The sequence below is a fragment of the Gymnoscopelus braueri genome (genome assembly GCF_963280865.1).
Source record: "Gymnoscopelus braueri genome assembly, chromosome: 16".
NCBI lineage: Eukaryota > Metazoa > Chordata > Actinopteri > Myctophiformes > Myctophidae > Gymnoscopelus > Gymnoscopelus braueri.
This window is the reverse complement of record NC_137616.1, coordinates 13,140,192-13,156,483: the sequence shown is the minus strand read 5'-3', so window position 1 is coordinate 13,156,483 and position 16,292 is coordinate 13,140,192. Positions and strand designations below refer to the sequence as shown.

The window sequence follows — 16,292 nt, the reverse complement described above, 5'->3', positions numbered from 1 at the left end:
CAACTTTCCAAGTGCATTTCAAGTGCTTGTAAGGGTGCCCAGTCCCCAGTTCAAATACGATTATTTTGGGGGTGTCGCGGCCTGAAAAGGTTGAGAACCACTGCGTTGTACAGTATACTATAGCATGTGAGTCTGGACAGACTGACACTGAGGCAAACGGCAACTGGTTGGCGGAGAGGCATAAAACCACAATGTGGTATTTCTAGTAGTAATAAAATGTATTCATAGTATTCGATCGCAAGCATCTCGGGCACAAACAACGGGCGATAGTAATCAAATAGCGGGTGATTATCATTAAATGACAACCATGACCAATGGGCTTGTGGCGTTGTGCCATATTGCAAGGCAAAACATGTCATGAGAATACTATGAATAATGACGGCAATTCTACACTACAACGTCTGCTCCTTCATTATCAGAAAGCTGTAGGCCTTTGTGTGGTCTAGTGAGGATAGAATACATTTACCCAGATATATTAGATGATGGTGCATTGATATAAAGGCTTGATATATTAGTAATGGAGATCGGTACTGAGAGGCTTTCAGAATGTGGGGGAACATGGCATTATATGTGTAATGTTTCTATATAGTTATAATGGAATATAGTGTTTAAAAAAACACACACATATATGTTGCTCTTTTTTATTTCCTTCCCTGGGTTACAGCCTATGTAACGCATGGGTTCAAAGAAAAAGGAGGGCAGATTTTAACCGCTTAAACCCTACTTCTTTGACTGGTATCCCCCAGGGTTAAATACTTTTTTCCTTCTACACCAAATCTCGATCTACATGTCCAGAAACGGGAAGCTACAGTATAGGTTTCATGTGCTTAACCCATTAAGACCTGGAACGCATCTGTCACTTTTTGATTTGCATCATTTTAGCATCATTTTACACTCTGGCTATTCAAAAATAGCAGATCTACAAGCTCATAGCGCGGTACCGAGTGCCGCACTACGAGCTTGTAGATCTGCTATTTTTGAAAAATCGTGAAAATGTGTGCACATCTTTGAATATGTATATATTTTTTAAGCGAACATTTGTAACTCAAATCTTTGCTTCTGGGACCCCCTGGAACAAAATATTTTGAGATGGAGGTCGGCGGCCAAAAAAATTATTAGGGTCCTTGACATGAAAAGGTTTGAAGACCACTGATATAGAAACATACTTTTTTTTCAGAAAACTGTTGGGATTTAGAAGACATTTGTAGAATCGGCTTCAGGTCTTAAAAAAATAGCAGATAAACAAGCTCACAATGCATTGCATCACAACGTACTGTACATACTTTAGGGCTGAAGTCTGACACACGCAATGAGTATGTGTCTGTGTGTCAGCGCACTAGAGGGACACCCAATGGCGTGTTCAGTCCCTGTACCGTGCAAATGACTGTAGAGTTCAAAGTTCACAGAAACCACTGTCTTGCTGCTATTCTGACTTTTGCTTCGTGTGTCTTCGTGATGTTTTTCCCAAAGGCTGTGAGTCAACAGAACACGGCGCAGGGACTTATTTGCATATAGGTTTAGTTTTGTTGCTGAAACATTCTTTCTCTATTTTTATTTATTTTTTTGCATCTTGTGATGTACTTAAATGCTCGGTTCTCCATATGAATTTATTTGAACATTACAAAACAATTTGCATTTTTATTTAAAAAACAAAACACTAGACAACTGGAGGGCCAAAGCAACAACAACAACAACAACAACAGCAGCAAAAAGAACATCTGAAAGCTATTCTGAGGAGAATGGCTGGCCATGGTCAAGGCACTGAGGCTGGCAGCTGATTTTTTTTTAAGAGCCAGAGTAAAAGAGGACATCTATTTTTCAGGGGGTCACAGACAGACAGACAGCTCGGCAGCAAGCTCCGTCTGGTCTGGAGGAACACAGCCATTGGACCGACTGCCCGGGGAGAGAAAGAGAGAGACGCGCGGTCCAAACATTGCCAAACTGGATGCTTGTCAGCATTTCTGCACATATAGGCAGCTGGAGAAACAGTGAAATTAAACTCCTTTTCTTGCCGGGGCACCCTTCAAGATTCATGGGGGCCACCCTTCTGCATTCTTTCACGCAATGGAAATGATAACTGAACCCCCCTATCCCACCCATACCCAACCCCATTCTTGCCCTCTCACCCAAGTGGGTTTCCCTCCTACAATGTTAATTTATGGGGGACTGTTAAGTAATGTGACACTGTTGCTACATTTGGAACCTCGGCGATACACCTAATAGTCTGCTGTCACGGTACCTGAGAATGACAAAACCAAACAAGTTCGACTCTATTTACGTCTATAAAAGGGATCCGAATGAGCAGCTGAACAAAGTTCTCGCGAAATGTTTTTGGCGATTGCATTTCATCCGAGCTGAAGAAAAGCATCGCTCTGCCAGGGCTATTAATATAATATAGCCTAAAACTTTCTGTAGGCATGAATTATTCCACAGAAAGTGTTGTGGTAATGTCGTGCTCTTCTGTGGTCTGTGACATTCAGCTGATTCGATGCATTTGCATGAAAACCGAAGTCGCTAAATGCCTCCAGCTGCTCGAGTTTCACTGAGGTCACCGCTGTAGGTTTTTCGCTCGCAGAATTCTCAAATGTGCAAGATTTGGGTAAGCTAAAGAAAAGGCCATTTTAATCATTCCTACATAAACAAAGTTGCACACAATCACAGCACGCGAGCCAATCCAATTGCTGCTCCCGAATCCGACCACATGGTTTCCATAGACATGGACGTCTGCATATCTTCATTTGTCAACAGTCATTTTGGTGATCTGGCTTGCAGGGCCAAAAGACGAGTGATGTAGGAAATGACCCAGTCATTAGAAAAGGCCAACAGGTCTCTGCAAGTAAGTAGTATACGACAACATAGAACGTTTATATACTAACTAGCCCATGAAACAGTTTTATGTGCAATATACTAGCCCGTATTAGTTTATAATGAACAAACAGCCTTGAATTAATTTAAATGAGTCATAAAATAAATGTCCGCCTAAGACAGAGGTATCAGTGATGTAATTGATTTACACTTGCAATTAGGTTTCAAACTTGAATTAAAACTGACTTTTTTATATTTATGTGAATACATTAATCAGGACATTTGTTGTTGCTAGACAACACAACACAAATATGGAGCTATTTATAATCATACTTACTTACTTACCTATCTATGTTTGCTGTATGTTCACCTATCATGACATGTGCAGAATAGGGTTACTAGGGTTAATGTAGTTAAGTTATTTTATTGTGTTAGTCCTGTTGTACTTGAACTTCTTGAGCTATTCCAATCACTGTTCCATGAGTAATTAAATTCATTTATAGATTGCTATGACAACTAGCAGTGTAATATGTCACTTGTTTTTATTCACTCTCAGATTGTCTCATCATGGGAGGCCCATCAACACAAACACAGACACTCTATTCCTAAGTGTGTTACTACCTGCTGTTTACTTATTTTATATATTTTTTCCCTTTTTCTGTATCTTTCCAGTGTTTCTACTGTAATTGCGGCACTGCTATGACAACTGACTTTTCCCTCCTGGGATCAATAATGGTCTATCTAGCTCCTGCTCAGACACACACCTGTGGTACAAATCGTAAAACCAGATGACAGAAACGCGGGCTTATCAAAACAGGTTTACACTATCTCGCTTTGGATTTCACTAATTGGATCAGCATAAGCTCTTCAGATTTATACCATATTTCACTTTTTTTTCATAACCATGACCTGAGGTATCAGTTCAAAACACAGGGGGGAAATGGGCAGGTATGATTACTGTTGCTTTGACACTTTGCATTTTAAATCTACACCAGAGGCGCACATGAACGCACGCAAGCGCGTGCTCGCGCACACACACACACACACACACACACACACACACACACACACACACACACACACACACACACAGACACAGGAATGTGATTATATCAACAAAAAACGGTGTCAGGTGCAAATGGGTTTGAGCTGGCCCCCCACAACAATACCAGTTGAATTTTCAACACTTGAGATTTCCTTTGGGATGGGGCATTCCATATTACCCATCTATAAAAAGCAACCAAATTGCCTGCTTGCACAACCACACCGCCATTTGACAGGGCCTCTGGGCTGTTTCTCATGGTCGCTATTAAAGCTCAGGGTAGGGTTTTCCTCCAGGGCCTGAACCGGCAGACTTCAGACTGCCCCCGCCCTGCCTGCCTGCCTGGGTGCCAGGATTGGGCTTGTAGAGTCCCATGCTGTAGCAAACGACTGCAGAGGGGCTTCTCACTTTCTTTTTAGCGACACTGCCAGAGCTTGCATGCACGGGAAGAAGACGGAGCCGTATACACACAACTTATTCATAACTACTTAATGCATCTCAGCAGGGCGCCGCACGTCTGGTTAAGACATGTGTAATTCAGGCCTTAAGGGAGGACGCTCTGTGAGAGAAGTGCCTGTTGCTGCCTGTTAATGAAGACCTTACTTGAATATCTGAGAGATTCTGCTGTGAAAGAAGTATGACTTGTGTGATGTGTGCGTGTGCATGTGCGTGTGCGTGTGCGTGTGTGTGTGTGGGTGAGAGAGAGAGAGTCACACATGGGTGTCTCTGTATATGTGAGCACATGTATACACCTATTATCATCCTATTGTGTGCGCACACTTATACACAACTACACAGAGGTGTGTGGTGTATTGGAACTGAAGGTGTACTCACAGCTCATGCACGTGTGTGTGAGCCTTTTGTGTATCTGCATTTTGTGTGTATGCATGTGTACGCACATAATGCATTTGCACGCATTCAAGCTTGCGTGCGTGTATGCTTGTGCACGCTTATACCAAATGCATATTTACACGTCTGGCGAGCTACCATAACATCCATATAAGATGCTTTCATGTTGCATTTACTGAACCGGCACAGTTCTTTTGCCTTGCAGTTATACTGTTTAGTTTTTGAAACACTTCCCCGAGTAAATTATGTCTCATTGTCACTGATATCACCGACGTTGGTGGTGTGCGTGTGTTTGTGCGTGTAAGTGTGCGTGTGCATGTGTGCGTGTGTGTGTGTGTGCGCGTGTGCGTGTGTGTGAGGGGGGTCTATGAACGACTAAATGGAACCATTAGGTGTGTGTCAGTTCACAGCTTGCCATAACAGTTTGCCTCAACACTCCGCAGTGTGTCTTGCAGCGACAGCTGCATCTTGCCTCCAGCCACTCCCTCATCATCGCTGCCCGCTATGACAGGCCACAGATTCGACCTAAATTAGTTCCAAAAGGCTACACAGCCTTGCACAGAACCGGCTCATATGTGTTTTATGAAGACAGAAGAGCCACCCGGTACTCGTATGGGCTCCATTGTCGACGTAATACTGTACTTTATTAACCACTTAAGCCCTGTATACTTCTTCATACGAGGAATAGCGACAATAGCTGATCTACAAGCTCATAACACGCAGTGGTGGAAAAAGCACTCACATTTCTTACTTAAAAGTATCAATACTACAATGTAGAACTACTCAACTTACAAAAATGTACTTGAGTGAAAGTACAAAAGTGTCAGCATCAAAATGTGCTTAAAGTACCAAAAGTAGAAAGTACTCATTATGCAGTATGTCCCGTTTCACAAGTTTTCAAATTTATAAAAATCTTTTGAAAATAGCAGATCTACAAGCTCACAATGCGTCGCATCGCGACACATTGTGAGCTTGTAGATCTGCTATTTTCAAATGGCCAAAATGTATATAGGGCTGAAGTGGTTAATGTATGTTTTCCAATAATAATCAAAATCTACAAAGTAACTATTTATTTCAAATAATTGTATTGGAGTAAAAGCATAATATTTGCCGTAGTAAAAGTACAGAAAATTGGAAATACTCCAAAGTAAAAAATACCTTAAAATAGTACTTAAGTACAGTACTTGAGTAAATGTACTTGAAAATGTTTGAAAATGTTTTAAGATTTTCACCCCAAAATAGGGGCACCAGGTTGAAAAGTGGTTAAACAATAAAACCATAAAACCCTCTGGCATTTTTGACAGCAGGGGCCCCCCATCCATCCCATCAGCCAGGGGCCACTGAAATCCTAACTTTATCGCTTCTCTAAACTCAACGAGTGTCTTCACACAAAAGAGTAAAAGACACATGTTAATCTGAGGTTTGACATTTCTGACAGGCTGTGCAAATGATCATTTCTCCGTTAACAAACCAATTTGCAGAGGATGAACCCGGATGACACAGGCTTTCTGGCTGTCGGTAGCACGCCGCACACAATACTGTGCCTCTAAACCGAATGTCACTCCCATATGAACACAGCGGGGAGGCAACGGGAAGGCTTTAATTAGAGAATGCCATGGCAACTGTGGGACATGTTTAGATTAGTCGTGATGATAGAGGGGGAAAAAATGAAACAGACTGCTCTAATTTACTGAAATATCGAACATTATTTGATGCGTAATGGGTCTCGTTTAGCAGTGGTGGAAAAAGTGCTCATTTTTTTTTACTTAAGTAAAAGTATCAATACTGCAATGTAGAAATACTCTGTTACTTAAAAGTAAAAGTCTGGAATTAGAAAATGTCTTGAGTAAAAGTATAAAAGTATTGGCATGAAAATGTACTTATAGTACCAAAAGTAAAAGTACTTATTGGGCAGAATGTCCCATTTTAAGTCAAGTGTATAAACATCTTTTGAAAATGTCAGATCTACAAGCTCCCAATGCATTGTGAGCTTGTAGATCGGCTATTTTCAAATGGCCAAAATGTATATAGGGCTGAAGTATTACTAAACAATGTATGTCTTGTAATAATACTGAAATATCTACAAAGTAACTAGTAACTAAAGTTTGCAAATAATTGTAGAGGAGTAAAAGTACAGTATTTGTCTCTGAGATGTAGTGGAGTAGAAGTAAAAGTATTGGAAATTGGAAATACATAAACATTTTACTTAAGTAAATGTACTTAGTTACTTTACACCACTGTCGTTTAGCTAATTAGACAACACAAATAAAACATTTAAAAAACTCACAAGCCTTTTGGCTTTTGTTCATCTCATCTCATCCCTAAGAGCATGACATGGATTGTGGGGGAGAAAGTGGTGCTGCTTGTGCCTGTCACAAGAGGAACAAGCCAACAATTGAGAGCAAGTAAACAAATACTTGCATACCAGCCTAGGCTACTGTATCAGCGCCCTTACAGCAGTTTGAGCAAACAGCCAGAAACTGCGATCGTGTTTCTCATAGCCTATACTTGTTACTACATTTATTGATTAAAGGCAGCTTGTGCGATGCAATGACACACTGTATAACTGTTGCATGATTAAGGCACACATTAAGCCAAATTAATTCACTTTCATTAATTAGAAAATACAATGCAAGGCAGAACTTGATGTAGCAAGGATAAAAAGGATAAATAAAACCCTTAATTTACATAATAAACAAGGCAAATAAATGAATTTATTTACAGAGGTAAATAAACCTTGAAGTGAGTCCTTGTGTGCCTCCGTCCAATTTTTATGTACACAGATTATTAATCAACATTTGTGGCTATAATTGCAGCTGTTTGGTTATTTGGAAAGTAATGGAGATTAATTAGTGACCTGCAACAAATGCTGTAGATGTGGAAAGGGCTAATGAGTTCTGCTTTCTGCTTTAATTCGTAAGTGATGTGCCAAGTCATCTGAGCAACTGGAAAGTATATGTTTATACTTTAATTGTGTTTCTCTGTTTATCTTTATATCGAGGTGCTGCCTAAGACCACCCTCCTCCTCCCCAAGAGAGTTTTCTTTTTTTTTTACTGTAAAAGTCTCTCAAGCAACACAATAATGAACAAAGTTCTGTCTTCAAAAAGGCCTGTTTCGCAGAGAGGGACTTTCCCCAACTTAACATCACCTTCTGAAGAGGAGCAAACCACTAAAACATCTTCCCATCCAGCACCATAAAACTTCAAAGGCAACATCTACAGTACAGTTACAATTATATTGACTTGCCTTGCACTGAGGCTACATCCACTATTAGCCTATGTTCTCAATTAAAACACATAATAAAATAAAAATGATCCATGAATCACTAATACACTTTTATCTGTGCTCTGTGTACACTGTCATGTGTGTGTGTGTGTGTGTGTGTGTGTGTGTGTGTGTGTGTGTGTGTGTGTGTGTGTGTGTGTGTGTGTGTGTGCGCGCGTGTGTTTGCGCGTGCGTGTGTGTGTGTGTGTGTGTGTGTGTGTGTGTGTGTGTGTGTGTACTCAGTATGTGTGTGTGTGTGTGTGTGTGTGTGTGTGTGTGTGTGTGTGTGTGTGTGTGTGTGTGTGTGTGTGTGTGAGAAAAGAGAGAAAGAGAGAGAGAGTCACTCACTCGAGGGTGAAAAAAAGACATCCCAGGGTTGTAACTTGTCCATCTTGCCACTGGACGAAAAAAAATGTGGAAAAGTGCAATCCAAGTTCTGACAACAACTTTGATGCAGCCTATCTGCTTTATTATTACATTGTCAAACAGGCATTGAGGCCCCAATGGCCATAATTCATTGGCGCTTGGCGTGTCCCATGTTTGTTTCTACAGCATGTGGCTCCCAAACTTCTTTTCCCCGGGACCCAAATTAGTGAAAATAGCAGATCTACAAGCTCACAACTGGTGCAAAGAGCTTGTAGAACGGCTATTTGCACTACTTCTTAAACACTTGTTTTCTAATTAACGGAATGTATTAGATTTTTTTACATGTATTTTATCAAATTATTTTGAAAAAATAAATGCATTTGTTCCTTTTTTTGCTGCATTTAAAAAAAAATAATAATAATTCAAAAGAAGACGCAGGAAACAAAAAAAAAAGAGTCACATTTACTCGCGGACCCACAAAAACGCAGCCGCGACCCACAAACGGGTCGCGACCCACCATTTGAGAAACGGCGTTCTAAACAGGGGGACCCGCTGAGTGGACGGAGCTCCCGTCAGTCAGGCAGTGAGTGACACCCCCAGTCTCCGCCCACCTAGCCCGCCCCCCGACGCTCTATTAGAGAGGCAGAGCGGGGCGGCTGTTACCATAAGAGCTGCTTCTAGTGTCGTCCGTGGGAAGCACAGCCACACAACGCTATACGGTGCAACAAAAAAAAGCGACTATATACCCGTGGTCTGGAGAGAGACGAGAGAACGAGTTATTTTCAAGTGCACCATGGTTTCCTCCACGTCGATCCCGTCGCGCCGCTTGTGGATTATTACGCTTTGCCTTCATTTTTGCTATTATATAGACACTGGAAAAGCACAGAATGTCAAGGAAGGTAAGTTATTATAAAGTTTGCCTTCTCTGACTGTCTGTCATCCCGGTCTTTCAGTTTCATCGGGATCATCATCGATCTCCCCCCCAAAAAACTGAGGCGACAGCGTTGTGTCTGAAATATTAGGCTACGGGTCTGCGAGGGACTTTGATACAATGTTGCGAGCGCGGCCGCCGCGCTCGCAACATTGTATCAAAGTCCCTCGCAGACCCGATCGATAATACAATCTTGATGTATTAATTGTTCTATTTTTAAATCTAAAGTTAGGAGACGTGCGGTTATGACAATAGCCGTTGCGGAGCTGTCAGGGACGTTATTGCCGATCTTCTCGTGCGCTGTAACGAGCGAGCCTGAACTGTGTTTTACGCACGGCGATGCCATGTTATAATGGGTTATAATGGTGATCAGCACGCATTTAAATACGAGTTGTGCTTCTATTTCAGCATAAAATAGCCCCTCATGCTGTCTTTCCAAGTCCAACCATGTCTGTTGGGATATGTTTATTATTATACTATCTAACGTGTCCAAGCTGAGTATAGCTTAAACAACGGAGGTTTTCCCCCACTTTATAGCGATTAAACCTGGCGAACGTCTCAATACTGCACTGAGATCATATTCATATTTGGCTATGGTTTGTTATTCTAAATCAATAGGCTAGTGGAGTTTTTTATTTATTATTTATTATTATTGCAGGCTCCCTGTCGATTAATTGAATTAAACGTGTCAATTCCCTTTACATTTACATAATGGGATTATTATTCGTATATCCTGAAAGCATTTGCCGATTTCTAATGCATTTTATAGCCCATATAAATAAACACATCAGGAAACTTGGTTTGGTCACACCATGATGTAGTCACAGTGGTGTATTATCATCATAGCTACAGTATTATAGGCTACAATCAATGCGCACGGAAATCTTATGGCCAATTCCAAGTTGTTGTTGTTGTTGTTTATCTTTTCTTTTGTTTTCTAGAACCAGACAGCTGCTACGGTGCAGTTACAGTACAAAGACAGACATAGACTGTTTTTACGTACGGCTCAGATTTGAGTGATCCACCGAAACAGTGGCGAGCGATCGATCGATTTTGGCATAAAGAATAGATAGGCCAGGTAGATGCTACATTCTACAGAGAATACGGTGTTTATTGTGTTGGACGCGCTGAGCCCGAGACAGACAGGGCTGCGTGTGTCGTTGCGGTTCACGTTGTGGACACAACAGAAGCGCACTCTTCGATCTCTTCCACACAACACAAACGAGGCTTCAGTAGGCTACAGTTTCACCAAACGTTATAGGCTACTTTCACAAATGATCGTGAGTGAATAGGCTGCTACACCAATCATTTCCACCCAGGACGTTCAGAACATTTTAGTTTTTTTAGCCTAATTAAGATCAAAGTATTTATCAATAGACTATCAGAGAGGATTTTTTTAACAGGTGCACTATTTGACCTTTATATGTATGGGCCAAACTTGAACCTAAAATCCTTTGAAATTAGTAGCCTACCACTGGACCACAATGGAAACGAGCCCTATGGCTTTTTTGTGTTATCCTTTTAGCATCATTGTAAACATTGTACCACTGTTTGCAAACTGTTAATACAGTATATCAATCACATTTTTTTATTTATTAAATTGACCGAGGTGACATAGATATTCTACACAACAAAGGCCGCCTCATAAGCATGCAGGCAGTGATCTAGTATTTAATGCATAAGCAGAACGCGTAGGCCTATGCATGATGAATTCGCTCAATCCACATATAGCCAGTACATAGAATGGCTGGGTTTGGCCGTTAAATCCCTTGTATTGTAGAGTATAGTGCCAACGGCCGTGAGTTGTAAGTTGTAACCGTCATGCTTTATGTCAATGTCTGTTTATGCCCATGAAGGTACCCTTCTGCCACCAGAAACATGGCTGTTACAGCACATTAGCCTCTTTTTTTGCATGTTCTTCTGCTGTGACTGCTATGGGAAATTGGGTCACGGGTATGTGTGCTATAGAGTCTGTCTGTGTGGCCTGGCAGTAATGCCCATTTTACAATTCTAGCATGAGATTTAACCACCTTCGCCTCTTCCTTTCCCTGTCACTAGTGATTCTATTGGATTCCAAGGCACAACAGACAGAATTGGAGTGGATCTCTTACCCTCCCAATGGGGTGAGTTGTGTTGTTGTGCATGTACTCTGGGCCATGGGTGAATAAACTACACAAAGTGGGATTAAGTTAGGTCTGAATCTAACTCTGAGAATGTGTTAAATGGAACCAAATGGCACCTTAAAGAATCCATTGGTCCATTTATCCAAGTGTAACTCTGAGAATGTACAAAATAAATGTAACCAAATAGAACCTTACGTAAGGACCCTTACGGACTCTGAGAATGTACACATGTAACCATGTACATTCTCAGATTTACAAATAAATAAATGAACACTGAGAATTTTACAATACATTTGCCCTGTCTTAATGCCTATGATGTGACTAATAATACTTTGTAACCAAATGGTTACAAAGTATGTACAAAGTAGTTCTATTTAGTTACATTTGTACATTCTCAGATTTACAAATAAATAAATGAATACTGAGAATTTTACAATACATTTGCCCTGCCTTGATGCCTATATGATGTGACTTGACTAATAATGCTTTGTGTGGATATGAATATACACAAATAGATAGTGCTACTCTTTAGTGCTTGTGTTACCTTGACCTGTATGGCTGAATTCATTCAGACAATTTGATAGAATGACACAAAGTACGTGAAAGGCTGTGTAAATAACACTACAAAAGGAGCTCTGGCATCATTCAGAGCACTATGAGGCCAGATTACTTTCAAGCAAACTTGAATAGTTTGTCAACTTCTTTGTGTGATATAAACACAAAGTTGAAACTTTAAATAATAAACAAAATTGATGACAGTAAATACAGAAAATTAAGACTATAATACAAGCTGCTTAATCATTGTATAAAGGGCATTTTACGGTTATGTCCAAAAATGCAAATATCTCTAATACTTAATCTATTTGCCGCATCATTGTGTATATTTGTATGTGTCATTCTTTGTTTATATTGTAATGTTGTGCACTCCATATTGTTTGCTGCACCCCAATTCTCACCAATGACTGAAATACAATATTGATTGCATGCATATATCTCATTGATTATTTTCAATGTCATAGTAATACACCTTCACTTTGTAACCTCCATTATACTGTAATTACCTCTAGTTTAACCTCCATTGATAATCAATAGACATCTTTATTTCTATTTAGTTCTGATGACTACGTTCCAATTAAATTTTTTTTAACTTTAGGTACATTTGATTTCAGTTCACTGATGGTGTTCCGGAATCTTGGGAGATTCTTGGACAACGTGGAGACGCTTAACCAAAATTCTTTCTTTGTTTTCTCTAGTGGGAAGAGATCAGCGGGTTGGACGAAAACTATACCCCCATTCGCACATACCAGGTTTGCCAGGTCATGGAGCCCAATCAGAATAACTGGCTTCGGACTAACTGGATAGAGAAGGGCGATGCCCAGAGGATTTTTGTGGAGCTCAAGTTCACGTTGAGGGATTGTAACAGCCTGCCCGGAGTGGTGGGCACCTGCAAGGAGACATTCAACCTGTACTACCAGGAGACCGACTCCGAGGTCGGCCGGAATTTACGCGAGAGCCAGTACGTGAAGATCGACACGATCGCGGCGGACGAGAGCTTCACCCAGGGCGATCTCGGGGAGAGGAAGATGAAGCTGAACACGGAGGTGCGCGTCATCGGCCCGCTCTCCCGGAGGGGGTTTTACCTGGCCTTCCAGGACGTCGGGGCCTGCATCGCCCTGGTCTCCGTCAAGGTGTATTACAAGAAATGTTGGTCGATCATCGAGAACCTGGCCACGTTCCCGGACACCGTGACCGGGTCGGAGTTCTCGTCGCTGGTCGAGGTGGAGGGGGTGTGCGTGAGCGACGCGGAGGAGGAGGCCGATAACGCCCCGAAGATGCACTGCAGCGCCGAGGGGGAATGGCTGGTGCCGATTGGGAAATGTATATGCAAAGCGGGATTCCACCAAAAGGGCGACGCGTGCGAACGTGAGTGTGGTTTGCAGTGTTCGTTTGCTTTCATGCCTCCCCAGAATTCCCTGTTTTAACCCATTAAGACCTGGATCTGTGTCACTTTTTGATTTGAGCAGAAAAGCATTATTTTACACTTTGGCAAAAAGAAAAAAATAGCAGATATACAAGCTCATAGCGCAGCACCGAGTGCCGCGCTACGAGCTTGTAGATCTACTATTTTAGAAAAATCGTGAAAGTATATATTTGAATATATATGTTTTTAAAGCAAACATTTTTAACTAAAGTCTTTGCTTCTGGGACCCCCTGGAACAAAATATTTTGAGATGGGGGTCCGCGGCCAAATATATATAATTTTGGGGGTCCTTGACATGAAAAAGATTGAGCACCACTGATATAGAAACATAAGTTTTTTCAGAAAACTGTTGGGATTTAGAAGACATTCGTAGAATCGGCCTCAGGTCTTAATGGGTTAGATTGACCCTATTAGCATTTCCATGTAGAAATGTTTCCTGTCAGTCAAGTCAGTTACATACACATAATATTTCTTTACACTGGGAAAGGCAAGACCAACAGAACATAACATTACCTGGTGCATTTGTGATTTGATTATGCAAAGCAGGTATAACTGGCGATTTAGGGCCTGGCTGAATAGTTTTGTTGGTAAATAGGATTAAACTAACTAACTGATTCGATAAGCAGCGAAGATGGATAAGGGCATTCAGACCAGAAATCCTGTGTGTGTAATAATTGGGGATCCGAGCTAATTGTTTGATTACCAGGCTCTTAATTTATAGCCGTGCCTCTGTTGACACTGGGATTAAATAATAACTTACTCTTCAGTTTAGCTCTCTGCTCCCCGGCCTGAAACACTTCTCCTCTCTCTTACTGGCGGCGAGCCAAGACAATCACTTGCAGAATACACAGGTCTGGAGGAAGTCCAGCCAATCTTTCAGTATCTCTCAGCTCCGGCCAAATGACCCTGACAGAGAGGGAAAACAAATAGCCGCCATACTGTGGCATTTAGGCCTCAGGATATTTATGAAGGAGCCTAACAGGAAGGGCAATTACAGCTCGCGGTGGCTACGTGTTTCTGTGTAGGCCGTATAGTGAACATGAACTGCATGGGGCTTTATGTGCGACAGCAATTAGCGATGAAATGTTTTCTGTCTGCGTAATTTCTCAAAGGCTTATTTTCAGTGCCCACCTGACTTTAGAGATCAAAATCACGTTGGATTACGAGGGGACAACTTAGGTCGCAGCAGAACCCTAAGTGCTTCATCTTGTGCCTTGCCTAAATACTTTTTTTTCTTTTTGCAAAATGGGCAACCACCATCTAAGCAGCTTATGTGGGCTAACAACCAGTAGTAATTGAACGGAATGTGTCTTAAGAACAAATTCAAGCTTTAATGCCACGCTGTCAACCGTTTGGGAACCCGGCGAGGGGGAGGTGCTCCACAAAATATATTAGGCAATCCAATTTAGAGGAACTCAGCCTGTCTCAAGTTATGCTATGTGTCTAATGTGGTGAGAGGCTATGGCTGAGTCAAAAGGGAGACATTTTTTATTGTTATTTTGGAATGCATAAATGGAAGATACAGTTGAGACTTTGGGTGACAAAAACTACCCGGGGAGGGGCAGCCTGTAATGTATTCATACGGTGGATAACAATGTAGCATAGCAGGCATTAGGAAAAGCTATTCAAAGTTATTTTAGCTGTCTGCTGGTTTCCTTATTATCTATTGTGTTAATTCAAAGTTATTTTAGGTGCCTGCGACTTTTCTTATTATCTATTGTGCTCAGAGTTTTCAGAGAAGAGCACTGTTGAATCTCCCCGCAAGTAAGCCATTCTACTCTCCACTAATGTTTGGGTTCGCTGAGATAGGTGGTTGTATAATGTACTTTTCATTAGTGCCTGGAAATGTGTCCTTAGTGGCAAAAAACACACACACACAGAAACACCTAACAACCTGTGTACTTTCTGGTGTCGACAGTGCACCTTCATGAGTTTTATTTCCACTGGGACATGAGTGGACTTTGTATTAAGGGGTAGTTAATCTAAATAAAATGAGAATCACACTGCAGCATCAGCAGTTCCTCTAAACAGATCCAGTGACATTAAATTGCCCATTCAGGAGTTTCCCCTAGCCTAGAACAAGTAAAAAAAAAAGCTATTCAAAGTGTTTCTATCACACTGAGTGACAGTGCAATAAGTCCATGCACTAAGACTGATAAAAGTAATGGACCTTGTCTTGGCCATGTAATCGTTTTGTTGAGTTAAAGGGCCATACCTGTGTGGTCTGGTATACTTGACATTACTATTACTATTGACTACGACTATTTTCCAGCATACCGCGGTTTGTTTGACATCTGAGGAAGCCATTGGATTTCTTTTTTTGTTGGTATGGTACGAAAATCAACTTGCATAAACTTTAAACTTGCTTGAGATAGGTAAATCCAACATGCCACTGGTTATTTTTTGTCAAAGTTATCATTGGTTATAATGCATTTTAAAGTGTGGATTGTTTTGAAAGGTCTAGCCGAAAATAGTCCCTGGAGATAAAAGTTGATATACAAAAACAATTAAAATGTCCATGACTTATATTAACAACAAAGACTCAATTATTCAGGCAAGTTTGGTAATGTTTTAATGTCTGGAGAAAGCTCAAGCCATTAACAGGACAATGGTACGATATGTACAACATATGGCCAAAGTTGTGAATAGATAGAAATGATAGATATATAGGCTACTGTACTGACGCCGGTACAGTCTTTTAAATGTTGCCCCTTTATTTAAAAAAAACATAAGCAAAAGAAGCCTCCGCTATTGTCAATATCTACTGTATGTTACGAAACACAAAATGGTTGTCAGGGAAATATCAGGGGGGGGGGGGGGGGTTGGGGGAGTGCAGGTGGAGAAGCAGAATGAGCCGGGCTGTCAGTCATGTCATTTGAGGAGCCCCCCCCCCTCTGTAGACGCGGAGGCCTCCTCCAAAACGTGTTGTG

The 16,292-nt window shown here is 41.2% G+C and overlaps 1 protein-coding gene across 4 annotated transcripts in view; it reads left to right on the top strand.

Annotated features, from left to right (window-relative positions):
* Positions 1-9,061: 9,061 nt before the first annotated feature.
* Positions 9,062-16,292, top strand: part of epha7 (eph receptor A7) — a 112,983-nt gene continuing 105,752 nt past the window's right edge. For all 4 annotated transcript variants that reach the window (XM_080454175.1, XM_080454173.1, XM_080454174.1 and 1 more), the window contains exons 1-3: positions 9,062-9,226; positions 11,317-11,381; positions 12,635-13,304. In XM_080454175.1, the coding sequence (XP_080310301.1) occupies positions 9,121-9,226; positions 11,317-11,381; positions 12,635-13,304 (841 nt within the window). In that variant the 5' untranslated portion in view covers positions 9,062-9,120. The remainder of the gene's footprint in view (positions 9,227-11,316; positions 11,382-12,634; positions 13,305-16,292) is intronic.